The sequence below is a fragment of the Rhynchophorus ferrugineus genome, unplaced genomic scaffold, assembly GCF_030347505.1.
Source record: "Rhynchophorus ferrugineus isolate W39M unplaced genomic scaffold, kcgeb_rfMv2 rfM11, whole genome shotgun sequence".
NCBI classification, from domain to species: Eukaryota; Metazoa; Arthropoda; class Insecta; order Coleoptera; family Curculionidae; genus Rhynchophorus; species Rhynchophorus ferrugineus.
In genome coordinates, this window is record NW_027472590.1 from 31,676,226 (window position 1) to 31,690,185 (window position 13,960).

Sequence of the window (13,960 nt, forward strand, 5' to 3'; positions counted from 1 at the left end):
TAAATTGAAATTGAATGAAATAGCAGACACTCTAAAGATATCAACTGAACATGTACATCACATCATTCACGAATATTTGGATATGAGAGAGCCTTGTGCAAAGTAGGTGCCGCGCGAGCTCAGTTTTGACCAAAAACAACGACGAGTTGATGATTCGGAGCAGTGTTTGAAGATGATCAAGCGTGAGAAACCCGAATTCTTGCATCGATATCTGACAATGGATGAAACATGGTTCCATCACTTCACTCCGACGTTCAATCGACATTCGAGTGGAGTGCACACGATGAACCCGCTCCAAAGCGTGGGAAAACGCAACAGTCGGCTGGCAAGGTTATGGCGTCTGTATTTTGGGATGCGCATGGAATAATTTTCATTTACTACCTTGAAAAAGGAAGGACCATCAACAGCGACTATTACATAGTGTTATTGGACCGTTCGTATCTCTCGTATTCTCCAGATCTGCCCCCAGCGACTATGTCCTGTTCTCAGATCTCAAAAGAATGCTCACTGGGAAGAAATTTTCGTCGAATGAAGGTGATCGCCGAAACTGAGGCCTATTTTGAAGCAAAAGACAAATCGTACTACAAAAATGGTATCGAAAAGTTGGAGGATCGCTATAATCAGTGTAACACCCTTGAAGGGAATTATGTTGAATAAAAAAAACTAATTTTGCCAAAAAATGTGTTTTACTATAGTAGGCCGGGGACTTTTCAAATAACCTAATGTAAAAAGTAGTTTACATACGTCATCAAGATGTTTAATGTCATGTCGCAATTTGTAAATTCATAAATAAGTAATTTTAGTTTTAATAGTTAATAAATAGTTTTACAATCAGACAATATTTTCCTTCTCATTTATTTTATTCTCTAAAATGAGACACAATGCTGTCCAATAAGCTTGAACGTGTAACCTAGCCTGTCAAAGTCGTCCGGTTGCCAAACATATGCAAAATTCTTCAAAACAATATTGACAAGAGGATATAAACCGGCAAGCATTGTTTTAATAGCAGACAGAACAGATTGCGTATCTAATCAGTTACTTTGAACATGAACAAGAAAATGGAGGCCCGCTCTTGCCGGTAAAATTCGTTAGAGAAGCACGCATTTTTACTGTTAAATATTAATTTGCTGCTTTTAGTTTTATTGAAGATGTTTTTAGCGTGTTGCAGTGAATATTAGAATAGACATTGTCACCGAAATATCTCAAAAAATTAAAAATATAATCTTGAATTCACCAATTCTTGAAAACTCAGAGTTGAGACGGCAACATTGCGAACATGATGCAAATATGCTAAATCTGTTGAATATGGTGGATAAGTTAGCAATCAAGGAACATATAGTGCATTAAAAAAGGTTCATCAATTAATAACTAATATATTTTAACGCCATATATTATATAACGAGTAAATTTAATACAGATCACTTAAAACAATCAAATTACAAATCAATATCAGCACTAATCAAAGCTGTATAACAGTCGATTACTTGAAAATTTCTAGACACTGTCAAAATATTTCCAAACTGTAGATGAGTCGTATTTCCTAGAAGGCGTCGAATGTATACAAACTTTTGAAATAAAAGTTTCGGTTAGAGTTGTTGAAAGTTGGCTCGTGCACTTAAACAGGAGCACTGTATTATCGTTCGTTACGCTTTTGGAAGACTGATGTTCACAGACGACAGATATCTCGTTTTTTTAAAATATTAAGTGAATGCGTTTATTCCTTTTTGTAATGCCTAACATAATGTAATTAATTTTGTTTTGATGATAACTTACACATACAAATACAGAATTGAATGTTTTCTTCGCTTAATTTTGTTTTATTACTTTTAGTAGTTCCACAATCTGCCCGGAGGGCAATAAGTATTTGTTATATTTATATTATATATACATGGCATGTAGAAAATCGCTTCATTAAGTGATCTCTTAAATAAAATACGATTTTTATTAATTAGTCTTATTCTAAGGCTTTTCTAAAGTCTATATATGCCCAATAATCATTTTTGAGTTTACGCACTTCACTGTCATTTCGTATATACAGCTGACTAGCGAGTACATTGGGATGTACTGACACTCTTTCGAAGTACTTCACACAAACACGTTGAATTACACTCGTTATTGGTTCTAGATGAATATCGCATATCATTCATTTGAAACATACTACGGAGCATCGACAATGGCACGCAACACTTTAATTTGGAACCGTTGTATAGTGGATATATTAGATTTTCAAGCCGTTCCCGACCCGTATTTCCGACCGATAAGCCAATACATTTGGTAGAGTTTAAGTCCAAGTTGTTTCCGTTTGGCAACTACGTGTTTCTTCCAAGTTAGTCGTCAATCTAGGTGTATACCAAGACATTTAGCATCCTCTGCTTGCGGAAGTTGACAATTATTGATATAGACGGTGGACATGTTCTTTTACGGGGCGTAAATGTTATATGAGTGAACCTTCAGTTAATAAGTCAATTTAATTAGCACTAGTTGTTGTTCTTTTTTTTATTGAGATTTGTTATTCTGACTAAACAAATGTCATTACCTGTATTTGGCGACCTTGATATTTCAGACATTACAGAAGATGCTATTCTTGTAGATTTTACCATAGAAATTCCCCCTGTTGTATGATAAATCAACTCTGACAGGATCGATCTATGGATCTTGCAGAGTTTGTTTCTTCAAACAGTCTCTTCATTTTACATCAAACTCATGTAGAGTAGAAACTGGTAAATTGTCTGTTGTTATATTTTTCATGTTGTATTTAATAATATTGACATAACTGTTTGTATTTGCCAACATAACACATTTACTGGTGATTTTTTAAATTCTGTGCCATATCTTAAACAATTTTGTGAACCTCTGTAATCTGTGATTGCCGTAATTTTATAAACATTTTAAATTATTTGTTTTGTTATTAGTTAATAGTTTTGCAAAATTCATCTTCTTGTAAGTTATTTGAGATTGGTGTTGAAATTGTTGAAATATTTGAGAATGAAAATTTTGATTAGGTTTTGTTAGTCATTTTATAATGTTATTTAATAATTCATTACAGATATATTGTTCTTCATGCATGAAACAGGAGTGGCTTTATTCTTGCAGCATACTTAGAGTTTTCCTTCAAGTACTTGAGCGACTACCATGGAGAAATACACAAAAATAATAACATGTTTTAACTTGGGTTTGAAAATCAGCTGTTAAAGAACAAAAAATTTTAAAAATATCGCAGAAAGAGCATCGACATTAAGACAATAGTCGGATTTGTGGGAATTTTCACAAAAAAGTTTGAACAAGTTTTAGTAACATACAGTGACAGCTGGTGCATAAGCACTGTAGTGCTGCAGAATTTTTCAAAATATTCTTACGAAGACTTTGGCGAACTTTTTTCCATCATGTGATTCACACGTAGATAACCTTTTTAAACAGCGCCTGCAAAGAAAAATCGAACCAACTGGGTTAAGAGACGCAATCGGTAATTTTGAACGCAGTATTATTTAAATTCGAAATAATATTGATAACATCATTAGTGAAGTATTAGATATAATAAGTCATGAACCACCAGAAAATGGACACAACTGTCCAGGCATCAGTAAATTTGATCTCTTTAGAGGTGTGTGATACTTTTCTTTCCGGAATACTGTCAAGTTATTTATTCAAGAACAATTGCAGAACATTAAATGGTGTCTAGGAGACGTTGAACGAGACTAGACGATTATTAGAAATCGTTGTAACAACTCCCATTACAACATCAGAAGCTGAAAGGTGTTTCCCGACACTAAATCGCATCAGAACCTTTTTCAGAAATTGACTGGTTGAAGATCGTTTAACAGCTCTTTCCCTGTTATCTATTGAAAAACAGTTTATCTTCGAAATAAGCAAATAATAACAAGGTGATATACTAAACTTGCGAGCATAACGGAAAAACGTAGGATGGACTTAATTTATAAAAAATAGGTAAGTTTTATTATTATTATTATTATAAATTATTACCTTTACTCTGTTTGGAGAGAAACATGATTATTTATAAATTGTAGTTTAATAAAAAAACGTATACAGACTAAATATTTACCTCATTGTCGGACGAATCTCCATTATTCGAACTGGGGGCCGGTGGCGGGGGAACCTGGTGCACCGATGACGTCACCGACGACGGTGACGTGTCGGATAGGGGCACGCTCTTGAGCGGGGGCGGTTGAGTGCCCTGCGGCTGTCCGTGCCCGTGAGGCACCGTGATCAGCGGTCCCGCAGGCTGATAATACCCTGAAAACAAAGACGAGGAGCGTGAGCTAGTGGTATTTCCAACCCCTTTGTTTCGTCGGATGGATGACATCATAGCGGCATTAATGCGAATTCGAAACTTGAAACGTACCGAAGGCCGCCGTTATGATTTTCCCCCTTCCGACTAGTACACAATTTTTTTTTGGTGTTTATACATTTATTTTTATAAAGTTGCACATAATCCGTTTTGGATTGATGCTCTTATTCTCAGTCTTAATCTCAATCCGCACTTGACTAAATTTATTGTTACTCTAATGAACATTAGAGCTTTGGAAGAGCAATTTTGACTAATATTGTGTTAATCTACTCGTATCTGTTAAATATTAATCGGCTTAGTGAAAAATTTGCCTCTATTATTGATGAAAATAAAGGCGTGAAATTTGGCAGAATTGAAGCTTAAATCTAGGACAAATTTTTAAACCTAAAAATTGTGTGTAATATGCGCTACAAATAAGTAAAATCCAATAATCCAGGAATAGCCTTAATTAAGATTAACAAAATTCCATAAGAAATCGTCTGGCATCTGAGTCGGGGTTTTTAAAGGTCTAGCTCCGTCCTTGGGTCCTTGCTTGAGGGCGGGACTTGGATGTTTTCTCTTTTATTGTTGCGAATTCCATAATTCTGTAAAAACCTTTCGTCTCCTGGAGAATGCCATACTATTTAAGAAAAAAAAGACCAATTCAGATTGTTTTTATCGCTATTTGTTTTGATACAGGATAGATGCTCACATAGGCTTTATTATTGACTGATAAACCAATCTCTTTAATCTTAAGTCAAGCTAGGAGTATCTTCTGACCATCTAGTATAATTCTATTGAGTCAGATCTGCTCTACTTTTTGTCTAACGCGATGTTGGACAAAGAATGAATGGATTTGAAATAGATCTAATTTTTTTGCTACAAAGGTTTTGATAAAATGTTAAAATAACAGGTCATATATCAAGTCCCCGGCCTGACACATAGTTGGCGCTACTAGAATTAAATCCATATGTTTTTTCAGTTAGCCCTAATCCTCAAAAGATGATGTAAATTTAACAGCTGTCGGATTATTAGTTTGTGAATTATAGCATTTTAAGTGAAGCAACTTTTGTTATTGTGAAAAAATGGATAAAGAGGAATTTCGCGTGTTGATGCTTTTGGAAGGGAAAAAATACAGTAGAAGCAAAAACTTGGCTTGATGCCGAGTTTCCGGATACTGCCCCAGGAAAATCAACCATCAAGGATTGGTATGCTAAGTTTAGACGTGGTGAAATAAGCTCTGAAGACGGTGAAAGTCCAAAAGAGGTTGTTACCGATGAAAACATTTAAAAAATCCACAAAATGATTCTGAATGACCGTAAACTGAAATTGAATGAAATAGCAGATACTCTAAAGATATCAACTGAACGTGTACATCATATTATTTACGAATATTTGGGTATGAGAAAGCTCTATGCAAACTGGGAGCCGCGCGAACTCACTTTTGACCAAAAACAACGACGAGTTGATGATTCGGAGCACTGTTTGAAGATGAACAAGCGTAATAAACCCGAGATTTTGCGTCGATATGTGACAAAGGACGAAACATGGCTCCATCATTTCATTCCGAAGTCCAATCGACAGTCATCCGAGTGGACTGCACACGATGAACCCGCTCCAAAGCGTGAGAAAACGCAACAGTTAGCTGGCAAGGTTATGTATGGCGTCTGTATTTTGAAATGCGCATGGAATACTTTTCATTGACTACCTTGGAAGGACCGTCAACAACAACTATTACATAGCGTTATCGGACCGTTTGAAGGACGAAATCGCCGAAAAATGGCTGCATTTGAAGAAAAAGAAAGTGCTGCTTCGCCAAGGCAATGTACCGTGTCACAATTTAATGAAAATGATGACAAAAATCCATAAATTGGGCTTCGAATTGCTTCCTCATCCACCGTATTCTCCAGATCTGGCCCCCAGCGACTATTTCTTGTTCTCACATCTTAAAAGAATGCTCGCTAGGATCGCTATAATCATTGTATCACCCTCGAAGGGAATTATGTTGAATAAAAAAAACTAATTTTGCCAAAAAAATGTAAGTAAAACACTACGGTAGACCGGGGACTTTTAAAATTGACCTGTTAATACCGCTATGATGATCATTATATGTTATTGATAAAGTCCTATCACGTTTAGATCAATGCTATTACAACACTTACAGACGATCACGTAAAAACAATGGTAGTGTGTTGGTTAAAGTTAGAGTTGCGGTTTCTTGAAATTTTGGCACCGTCTCAACGCTAGGCGAAGAACTAAATCACGTCACGAGAAGAACACCGAGATAGAGATCTGAACCTCGCAGTTTGGACGTGTGCAGTATACTTTATGAGACCTGCGACTCGCTTGTTTATAAATTAAAAATAAAAACGACGGATAAGTAGATACCGAGCTTAGGTTCTTGATAAAAAAAAAAGAACGAGAACGTTTAAGATCGTACAATTATTTTGACGGGGATATGATGAGATATAAAAACCGTTTGGTCTTTGTATCAGTGGAACTGTTACTCGACTAATTCAAAATGCTAGAGTGGTAGTGTGTTATTTAATGTTCTGCAATCTTTATCGATCTTTATCCATAAACTTTATGAGTTTTTGTTATCGGACCAAACAATTTTGTTATACGGTTTAATAACTGTACTTACTCGGTGAATTATCAAAAAAATCTTCCAATGTCTTGTAGCTTTCCCATCAAAACTGTTATGTTAGATTTTTTAACTATTACCCTTAATGATTCAATAAATTGTCCAGTAGATATCCTTAGTATATTAACGAACAAGCAAGGTGAGTAAAATTAAAGGAAAGAATAGGAAAAAACAAATAGTTAAGGTGCGAATATATTTTTATTGTCTTTCAAAGTACTCGCCACGATGATCGATACACTTTTGCATACGCTTAAACCAATTTTCAAAGCATTTATTCCATGCCGAATGAGGTATCTTCAAAACATGATTTTTGAACGCTTCGATAGCTTCTTCATGCGATGAAAATCGTTGACCACGCAGTTTATTCTTCACGGATGGGAACAAAAAGAAGTCATTGGGTGCCAAATCAAGGCTGGACGGCAGATGACCCATCGATTCGATGTTTTGATTGCTCAAATGGCCTCTTGAGCCGACGTGTGAGAGCTCGCACTGTCATGATGAAGAACAATCCGGCGTCTCTTGTTTGTTTTCCTTATTTCACCGAAGACTTCCCGCAAACAAATGGTTGTGTACCAGTCAGAATTTACTGTTCTACGATCCTCTAGAGGCACTGTTGCAATATGACCAGTTTTCCCGAAGAAACGGGCCACCATTTTCTTTGAAGTGCTTCGAGTGCGAACAGCTTTTGTTGGATTTTGTTCATCTTGGAACTCCCATACAGTCGATTACTGCTTACTTTTGGGCTCATACGAATATATCGATCGCGATTGAATTTCTTAAGCAATTCTTTGCATCAATCGACACGAGCCTTTTTTTAAGCGATTGCCAAATTGTGTGGGATCCAACGTGAACATAACTTTCTCACAGCTAAGTGTTCATGTAAAATCCCATATATGCTGGTGGAACTAATGCTTAGGGATGCCTCAATCTCACAATGGGTGACATGACGATCTTGCTTAATCATTTCGCACACAGCATCGATGATTTCTAGCACAACAGCCAATTTTGGACGACCTTCACGAAACTCGTGGGACAGCAAACTACGATCACGGTTGAATTCACTAAACCAGCAATACACGGTGGTTTTTGATGAAGCTTCATCGCCAAAAGTCAAATTAAGTTGATTGATGCACTCTTGTCGTGAAAATCCACGTCGAAAATCGTAAAAAATCATCGAAAATGTTCGTGATTCTATTAAATTTTCTGTCAACACGAAACTTTCAATTAATATAAAATAAACAAATAGCGTTCGTGCGACAAAAAGTTCTGAGTACGTATATCATCAAAAATCTCAAAAAAAAAAATGGAACCGTCACTACACCAAAACGTACACTATACAAGTTCGTGTGGTTTGGTGCGCCTCAATCTTCTGATTTCCTGCATGTTGTTCAGTGGCTGTATTGGTTACAGCTCTTAAAGCGTTGGCTATTAATCATAGAACTTTGTTTAGGCAGCATACTAGTTGGTTGGATGTTTTGGTCCAACCCCATATTATTTTTAGTTGATTTCTGGTTGAGGAATCGGACTCCGATAAGTGATATAATTAGGTTTTTTTTTATTTCGCCGCAAAGCAAAATTAATTTTAACAGATCTGGATCTGTTAATCGGTATTTCCCAATCTGTAGTCCATTTACGTATTTGCTAAACAATTTATTAGATGAAATTTAAATATCTTGTTGAGATAAGTATTTCTGCACCTATCCATGTTTATTTTGAGACTTTTACGTGAGTCATGAGTTTTAAGTTGCACCCAATTAAGAGCAATATTTTGATAAATATTTCTGGCTTCGTGGTGAAACATAGTTATCGCCAGTCCGGAGAATAACAAGGAAGTCTCGAGGGTCCCGGGCGATGTACTAATTCGACTCGAAGTGGTAAAATCCAATAATGGCAAGCCACTTCACGTCGCTAGACCACGGGCGTTGATAGACATCGAAAAATCACTCGAAATTATCGACACGAAATAGAAAACGTCGAGACAACCCTTTTCTGCGCCTTGACGAAGCTGTCGAGATATATATATATATATATATATATATATATATATATATATATATATATATATATATATATATATATATTATTAGGTTTTGTTAATTAAGAAAGGGGTTAGATTAAGATAGCGGTGAATGAATTATATGTTAAATGTTTTTTTTAGAAAGAAACAAATAGAGAAAATTAAATAGAGATGTTAAGTAAAATCTAAATGGTTCTCTTTGTGGAATTTTGTGACCGTTAATAATAATTTTGCCTATGAAATAATTATATTACCTCAACAAAATTTAAATTAAATGCTTTTTATGCTTTCTGCATATATCATCGCATGTATAGTTATCATTATGCACTAGAATTAGAGTTTTAGGGTAAATGATGTGGCTCGGTGAATGGAGGTAAAACAAAATGAAACAGTGGTGTTTACATTATGTGACCGTTATTTATTGGCTATATAAAAAAATGTGAAAAATACAATTAGATAAAACGGATGGCAGCGGTGTTACCTGGAGACGTGGCTTGAACAGTCGATGGTGGCACGTCTAAACCAAACGATGGTTGAGCACTTAATGAATGGAAATACCCTTCAATAACATCCCAGATAAACGTGTCGGGGTTGCCAGCTATTCGTTATCGGGTTATAGTTAGCGCTGCTGGCACCCCGCCCGTGTTCAACATCTGGGATTATATTTCTGGGTATTTTATAGACCGTTATTCCATGATGTAAAATTCGACATGTCTCAAGGTCGCTACAGTTTTTAATAATATAATGTGATTAAACCATATTGTCATTTTAGGCCAGATTTCTGAAAATTGCCGTGACAATCAACGTGTTAAGAAGGGCTCGTGTTGGATGATTTCGAGAAGACCGACACGCGCAAAAACGCGTATGTCGCGACCGTATATCGCCGAACATCAAGGAGCGACAGGCGGGAGATGCGAATTTCGTCGAGGGCGATATCCCGATTAAGACGACTGGCGCGTCCAGCATCCGCGAGAGCCGTAGAGGTTCTTAATGATCGCGAGCGGACGTGATCTGCATAGAGAGAGGAACGGTAGCCGTGCCCGAAGAGGACGTCGGGGGGTCAGATCGCTATCGGTCAAAGACGGACCGGAGTAGCTGCGAGAGGAAGAGAGAGAGAGACAGAGAGAAGACGAACTAAATCACCTGGCGGGGCGTCGAAGTGCCTCATGCTGTCGTAAATCAGTTTAATAAATCGGAAGAAAAATAGACATTGTTTCTAAGAATGGACGCAGATATCTCGATACACATACGAGATCGACGGTGTACATAAGGTTGGCTTTAAAGTCGCATATCTCTACTTAGGGATGGCGGAAAAAATAAAAAATATTTTTTCCTTTTAACCTTTAAACCCCTTTAAACCTATTAATTATTTTAAATCGATTTTTAATAATTAAAGACAGAAAAAGAAAATACAGAACAGCCTTATTGACGGATTACGTAAAGGACACCTGATGACTCATCTACTAATTGAGACGAACGTAGTGTTGGGACCGGGCGATGGGAATGCGAGAGTACGAGAATTGAGGGTGAACACGTGGTGATTGAAACCAACGGGATTTTATTAGCTACTACTGTGAGCTACTGGAGGAAACCCGAAGAATGTCAGCGACTATCTCTGTCGGGTTTTTTATAGGTCAAGCTTCATCCTTGGGTCCTTGAATGAGGGCGGGATTTCTGTAAAAACCCTTTGTCCCCTGGCGAATACCATACCAGTTCTTTTCTAACAGTAATTAATATAATTAACTATAATAATAATAGCAATAGTTAGTTATAACTAGTGTTGGGAACTATCGACTGAAATCGACTATCGACTGTTTAGTAATTGATTACTTCTTACTATCCACTGTTTCAGTCGCTATGTTTGGTTCGACTGGTTTTACTAATTTTTACTAGTGACTGTTTCAGTCGCTATCTTCGGTGCGACTGATTTTGTTACTATTTACTATCGACTGTTTCAGTCGTGTACTTTTAGTTACTATTTTTGGTTCTACTAGTTTCATTAGATTGATTTTTAAAGTTCTGACTCTGTCGTCCTAGCCGCGGAATTAACAAATATGTACCCAATTTCTGCTTACATAGATTTATATGTAATATAATTAACTATAATAATACTAGCAATGGTTAGTTATAACTAGTGTTGGGAACTATCGACTGAAATCGACTATCGACTGTTTAGTAATTGATTACTTCTTACTATCCACTGTTTCTGTCGCTATTTTCGGTGCGACTGACTTTGTTACTATTTACTAGCGACTTTTTCTGTTGTGTACTTTTAGTTACTATATTTGGTTCTACTAGTTTCATTCGATTGATTTTTAAAGTTCTGGCTCTATCGTCCTAGCCGCGGAATTGACAAAAATGTACCCAATTTATGCTTACATAGATTTATATTTATATATATATATATATATATATATATATATATATATATATATATATATATATATAATAGTTTTATGATATTTATTTATGATTATCATGATTATTATGATTTATGATATTTATGATTTTTTGGTAGTTTGCTTGTAAATAACAAAATATTATATATTAATATAGCAGCATTTTGGAATGATATTTTTCAAGATTGTTAATGTAATAGGGTAAAAAGATTAAAATTGTGAATGAATGATAAATAGTAAAATACTTTTAACTGTTTTTATGGCAATCACAGGTAATATTTCGATTACTCTCTCGATTTTTGTTAACAAATATTTCTGTTCAATAATAAATAAAGCTTTTATTTTATTTAATACAGTTCTAGTAGTTATTGTGCGATCATTTTTCATTATGTCATGAATTAGTTTTTTTTTCTATAATTAGGTATATGTTTAATTTTTATTTAGTATTTATGGTTATTGTACATCTTTAGTTTTTAGGTGTTGTTTATGTTCTATTGTGTTGTTTATATTTGTTATAGTACATTAATTAAAAATAGCAATTAACATATTAAAATACGATAAAACATTTTTGCGGTATTATTCCATTCCATAGAAAAATGCCATTCTTTTTTACAAATACACAGAACATCTAAATATAAAATAATTCTACTTCGTTTAAAATGAAATTATTAATTGCATGTTAATAGTTTTCAGTAATTATTCTTTTCCTTTTCTTTTTTAAAGTTAGTACGTGAAGGAATATGTACATCTCCGTATCGCTTATACTACCGTTGGAAAAAAATAAGCAATTATATCCGTCCTTTCTTCTCTCACAATTTATACAGGAAAGGATCCGTATACCTTTGTATGACATCACTGATTGAAAAAAACAGTCGAACCATGCATTTGACTGAAAAATAGTACTTACTATCTTCAGCCGCTTGTTTTTTGACTATCGACCGTTTCGACTGTTTTCAGTCGATAGTTCCCAAGGCTAGTTATAACTAACTAAACAAAGAGTGATCGAATTTCAACCACCATCAGTACGAATAATTTCGCATTGAAAAAACATCTTCCACGATTCATTGTCATCCATCGCTTGTCACTACTACACCTTCTATCATTCTGATAGTGAACCATAGATAAAACTCGGCGGAGATTCGCAAAATCAAGGCGAAAAATAGCATAATACACTTATCAAAATATTGTTGTATATTTCAACGGTACGAAACGGATTCGTTAACGTTAGGTCCGACGTTGAGAGATGCGAGATTGTCTCGTTTCCATCGACGCAGCTATTTCAAAACCCACCCGACCGGAGCGCCATAAATTCAGCCCGTGCGAGTTTCAATTTTTCTCCAGAATTGTACGTTTCACTACCGCAATAAAATCCCATAAAAGTGCATTTAAACGGTATCGAATAAATAACCCGACTAATCGATACGTCGATTCGCCATCGAAAGAACGCGCTAAACGCGTGAACTAATTGGACATTGCTACCAGTAATATTCTAGCGATAGAATTTTAATATGTACTCGCAAATATATACGTCTATTCAAAACAGTAGTGATATGAGAGACCTGTCAAGACGTCGCAACGTTGCCAACAAAATTTTAATATAAATAAAATAATGAAATGCATATATTATCGAAGAACATAAAACTACAATTAATTATACATCCACAATAATCTATAGGTTAGGGTTGTTTTATTATATATACGTTATTCTTTCCACATTAGTATAGGTAGGGTTCTGGTCGCGTTTTTTTATATAGTGGTATCCCTCGAAGGCTTAATCCACCTAACTAACAATTGTATATCTGAATAATGCATTCTACTTTCATTAGAGAGCATATTTATGTTTCACGCTGATTTATTGTTTCTTTCGATGCAATGTAAAGTAATTATGCCAAAGTCATTATGATATTACTATATTTCTCTTTAGTTTGTCCTGTTACTACCTGTATATATCTTCACTACATAGTATAAAACAAAGTCGCCTTTTCTGTCCCTATATCCCTATGTGCGCTTAAATCTTTAAAACTACGCAACGGATTTTGATGCGGTTTTTTTCAATAGATAGAGTGATTCAAGAGGAAGGTTTATATGTATAATACATGCATAATATACTAAGGCAACATTGCTAATTTTAGAGGTTTCTAACGTGATGTCGTAAATTAACCTATTTTTTTAGGCTTATTTAGCAATTAGCAAAAACGCTGCCTAACCCTACGAGCTAGATCAAATTAATGTGCTACAGTATTGTACACCATAAAAAGGTCTACAAAAAAGTCCGCGATGGTATATGTTTATCTTTTAGGGATAACCCACATTAACCATTTTTATTGTTTACTTTTTACGTGAGAAAATGGCTTATTTACGAAGCTATTTTAAGCAATACGGCATTAATCCTTATCGAATTAAGTATCTTAAATACAGTGTGCAATTAATATAGATCAATATGGTTCGTTACAGCATGTAAATTAAACAAATATTTTCGGAGATATTACAAATTTAAAATTTGCGTTTAAAAATGTGTAATGTAATAAAAATTGTATGAATTTAGATATTCCAAAGATAGCAGGAAATCTTCATAGTAAGTATAGGGGAAGAGGAATTGTTTTACTCCAAATTTA

The 13,960-nt window shown here is 35.1% G+C and overlaps 1 protein-coding gene across 4 annotated transcripts in view; it reads right to left on the reverse strand.

Annotated features, from left to right (window-relative positions):
- The window catches only part of Hers (Histone gene-specific Epigenetic Repressor in late S phase), a 211,161-nt gene that overhangs the window by 15,659 nt on the left and 181,542 nt on the right, over positions 1–13,960 (reverse strand). For all 4 annotated transcript variants that reach the window (XM_076417081.1, XM_076417080.1, XM_076417079.1 and 1 more), the window contains exon 5: positions 4,061–4,251. In XM_076417081.1, coding sequence (XP_076273196.1) covers positions 4,061–4,251 — 191 coding nt within the window. The remainder of the gene's footprint in view (positions 1–4,060; positions 4,252–13,960) is intronic.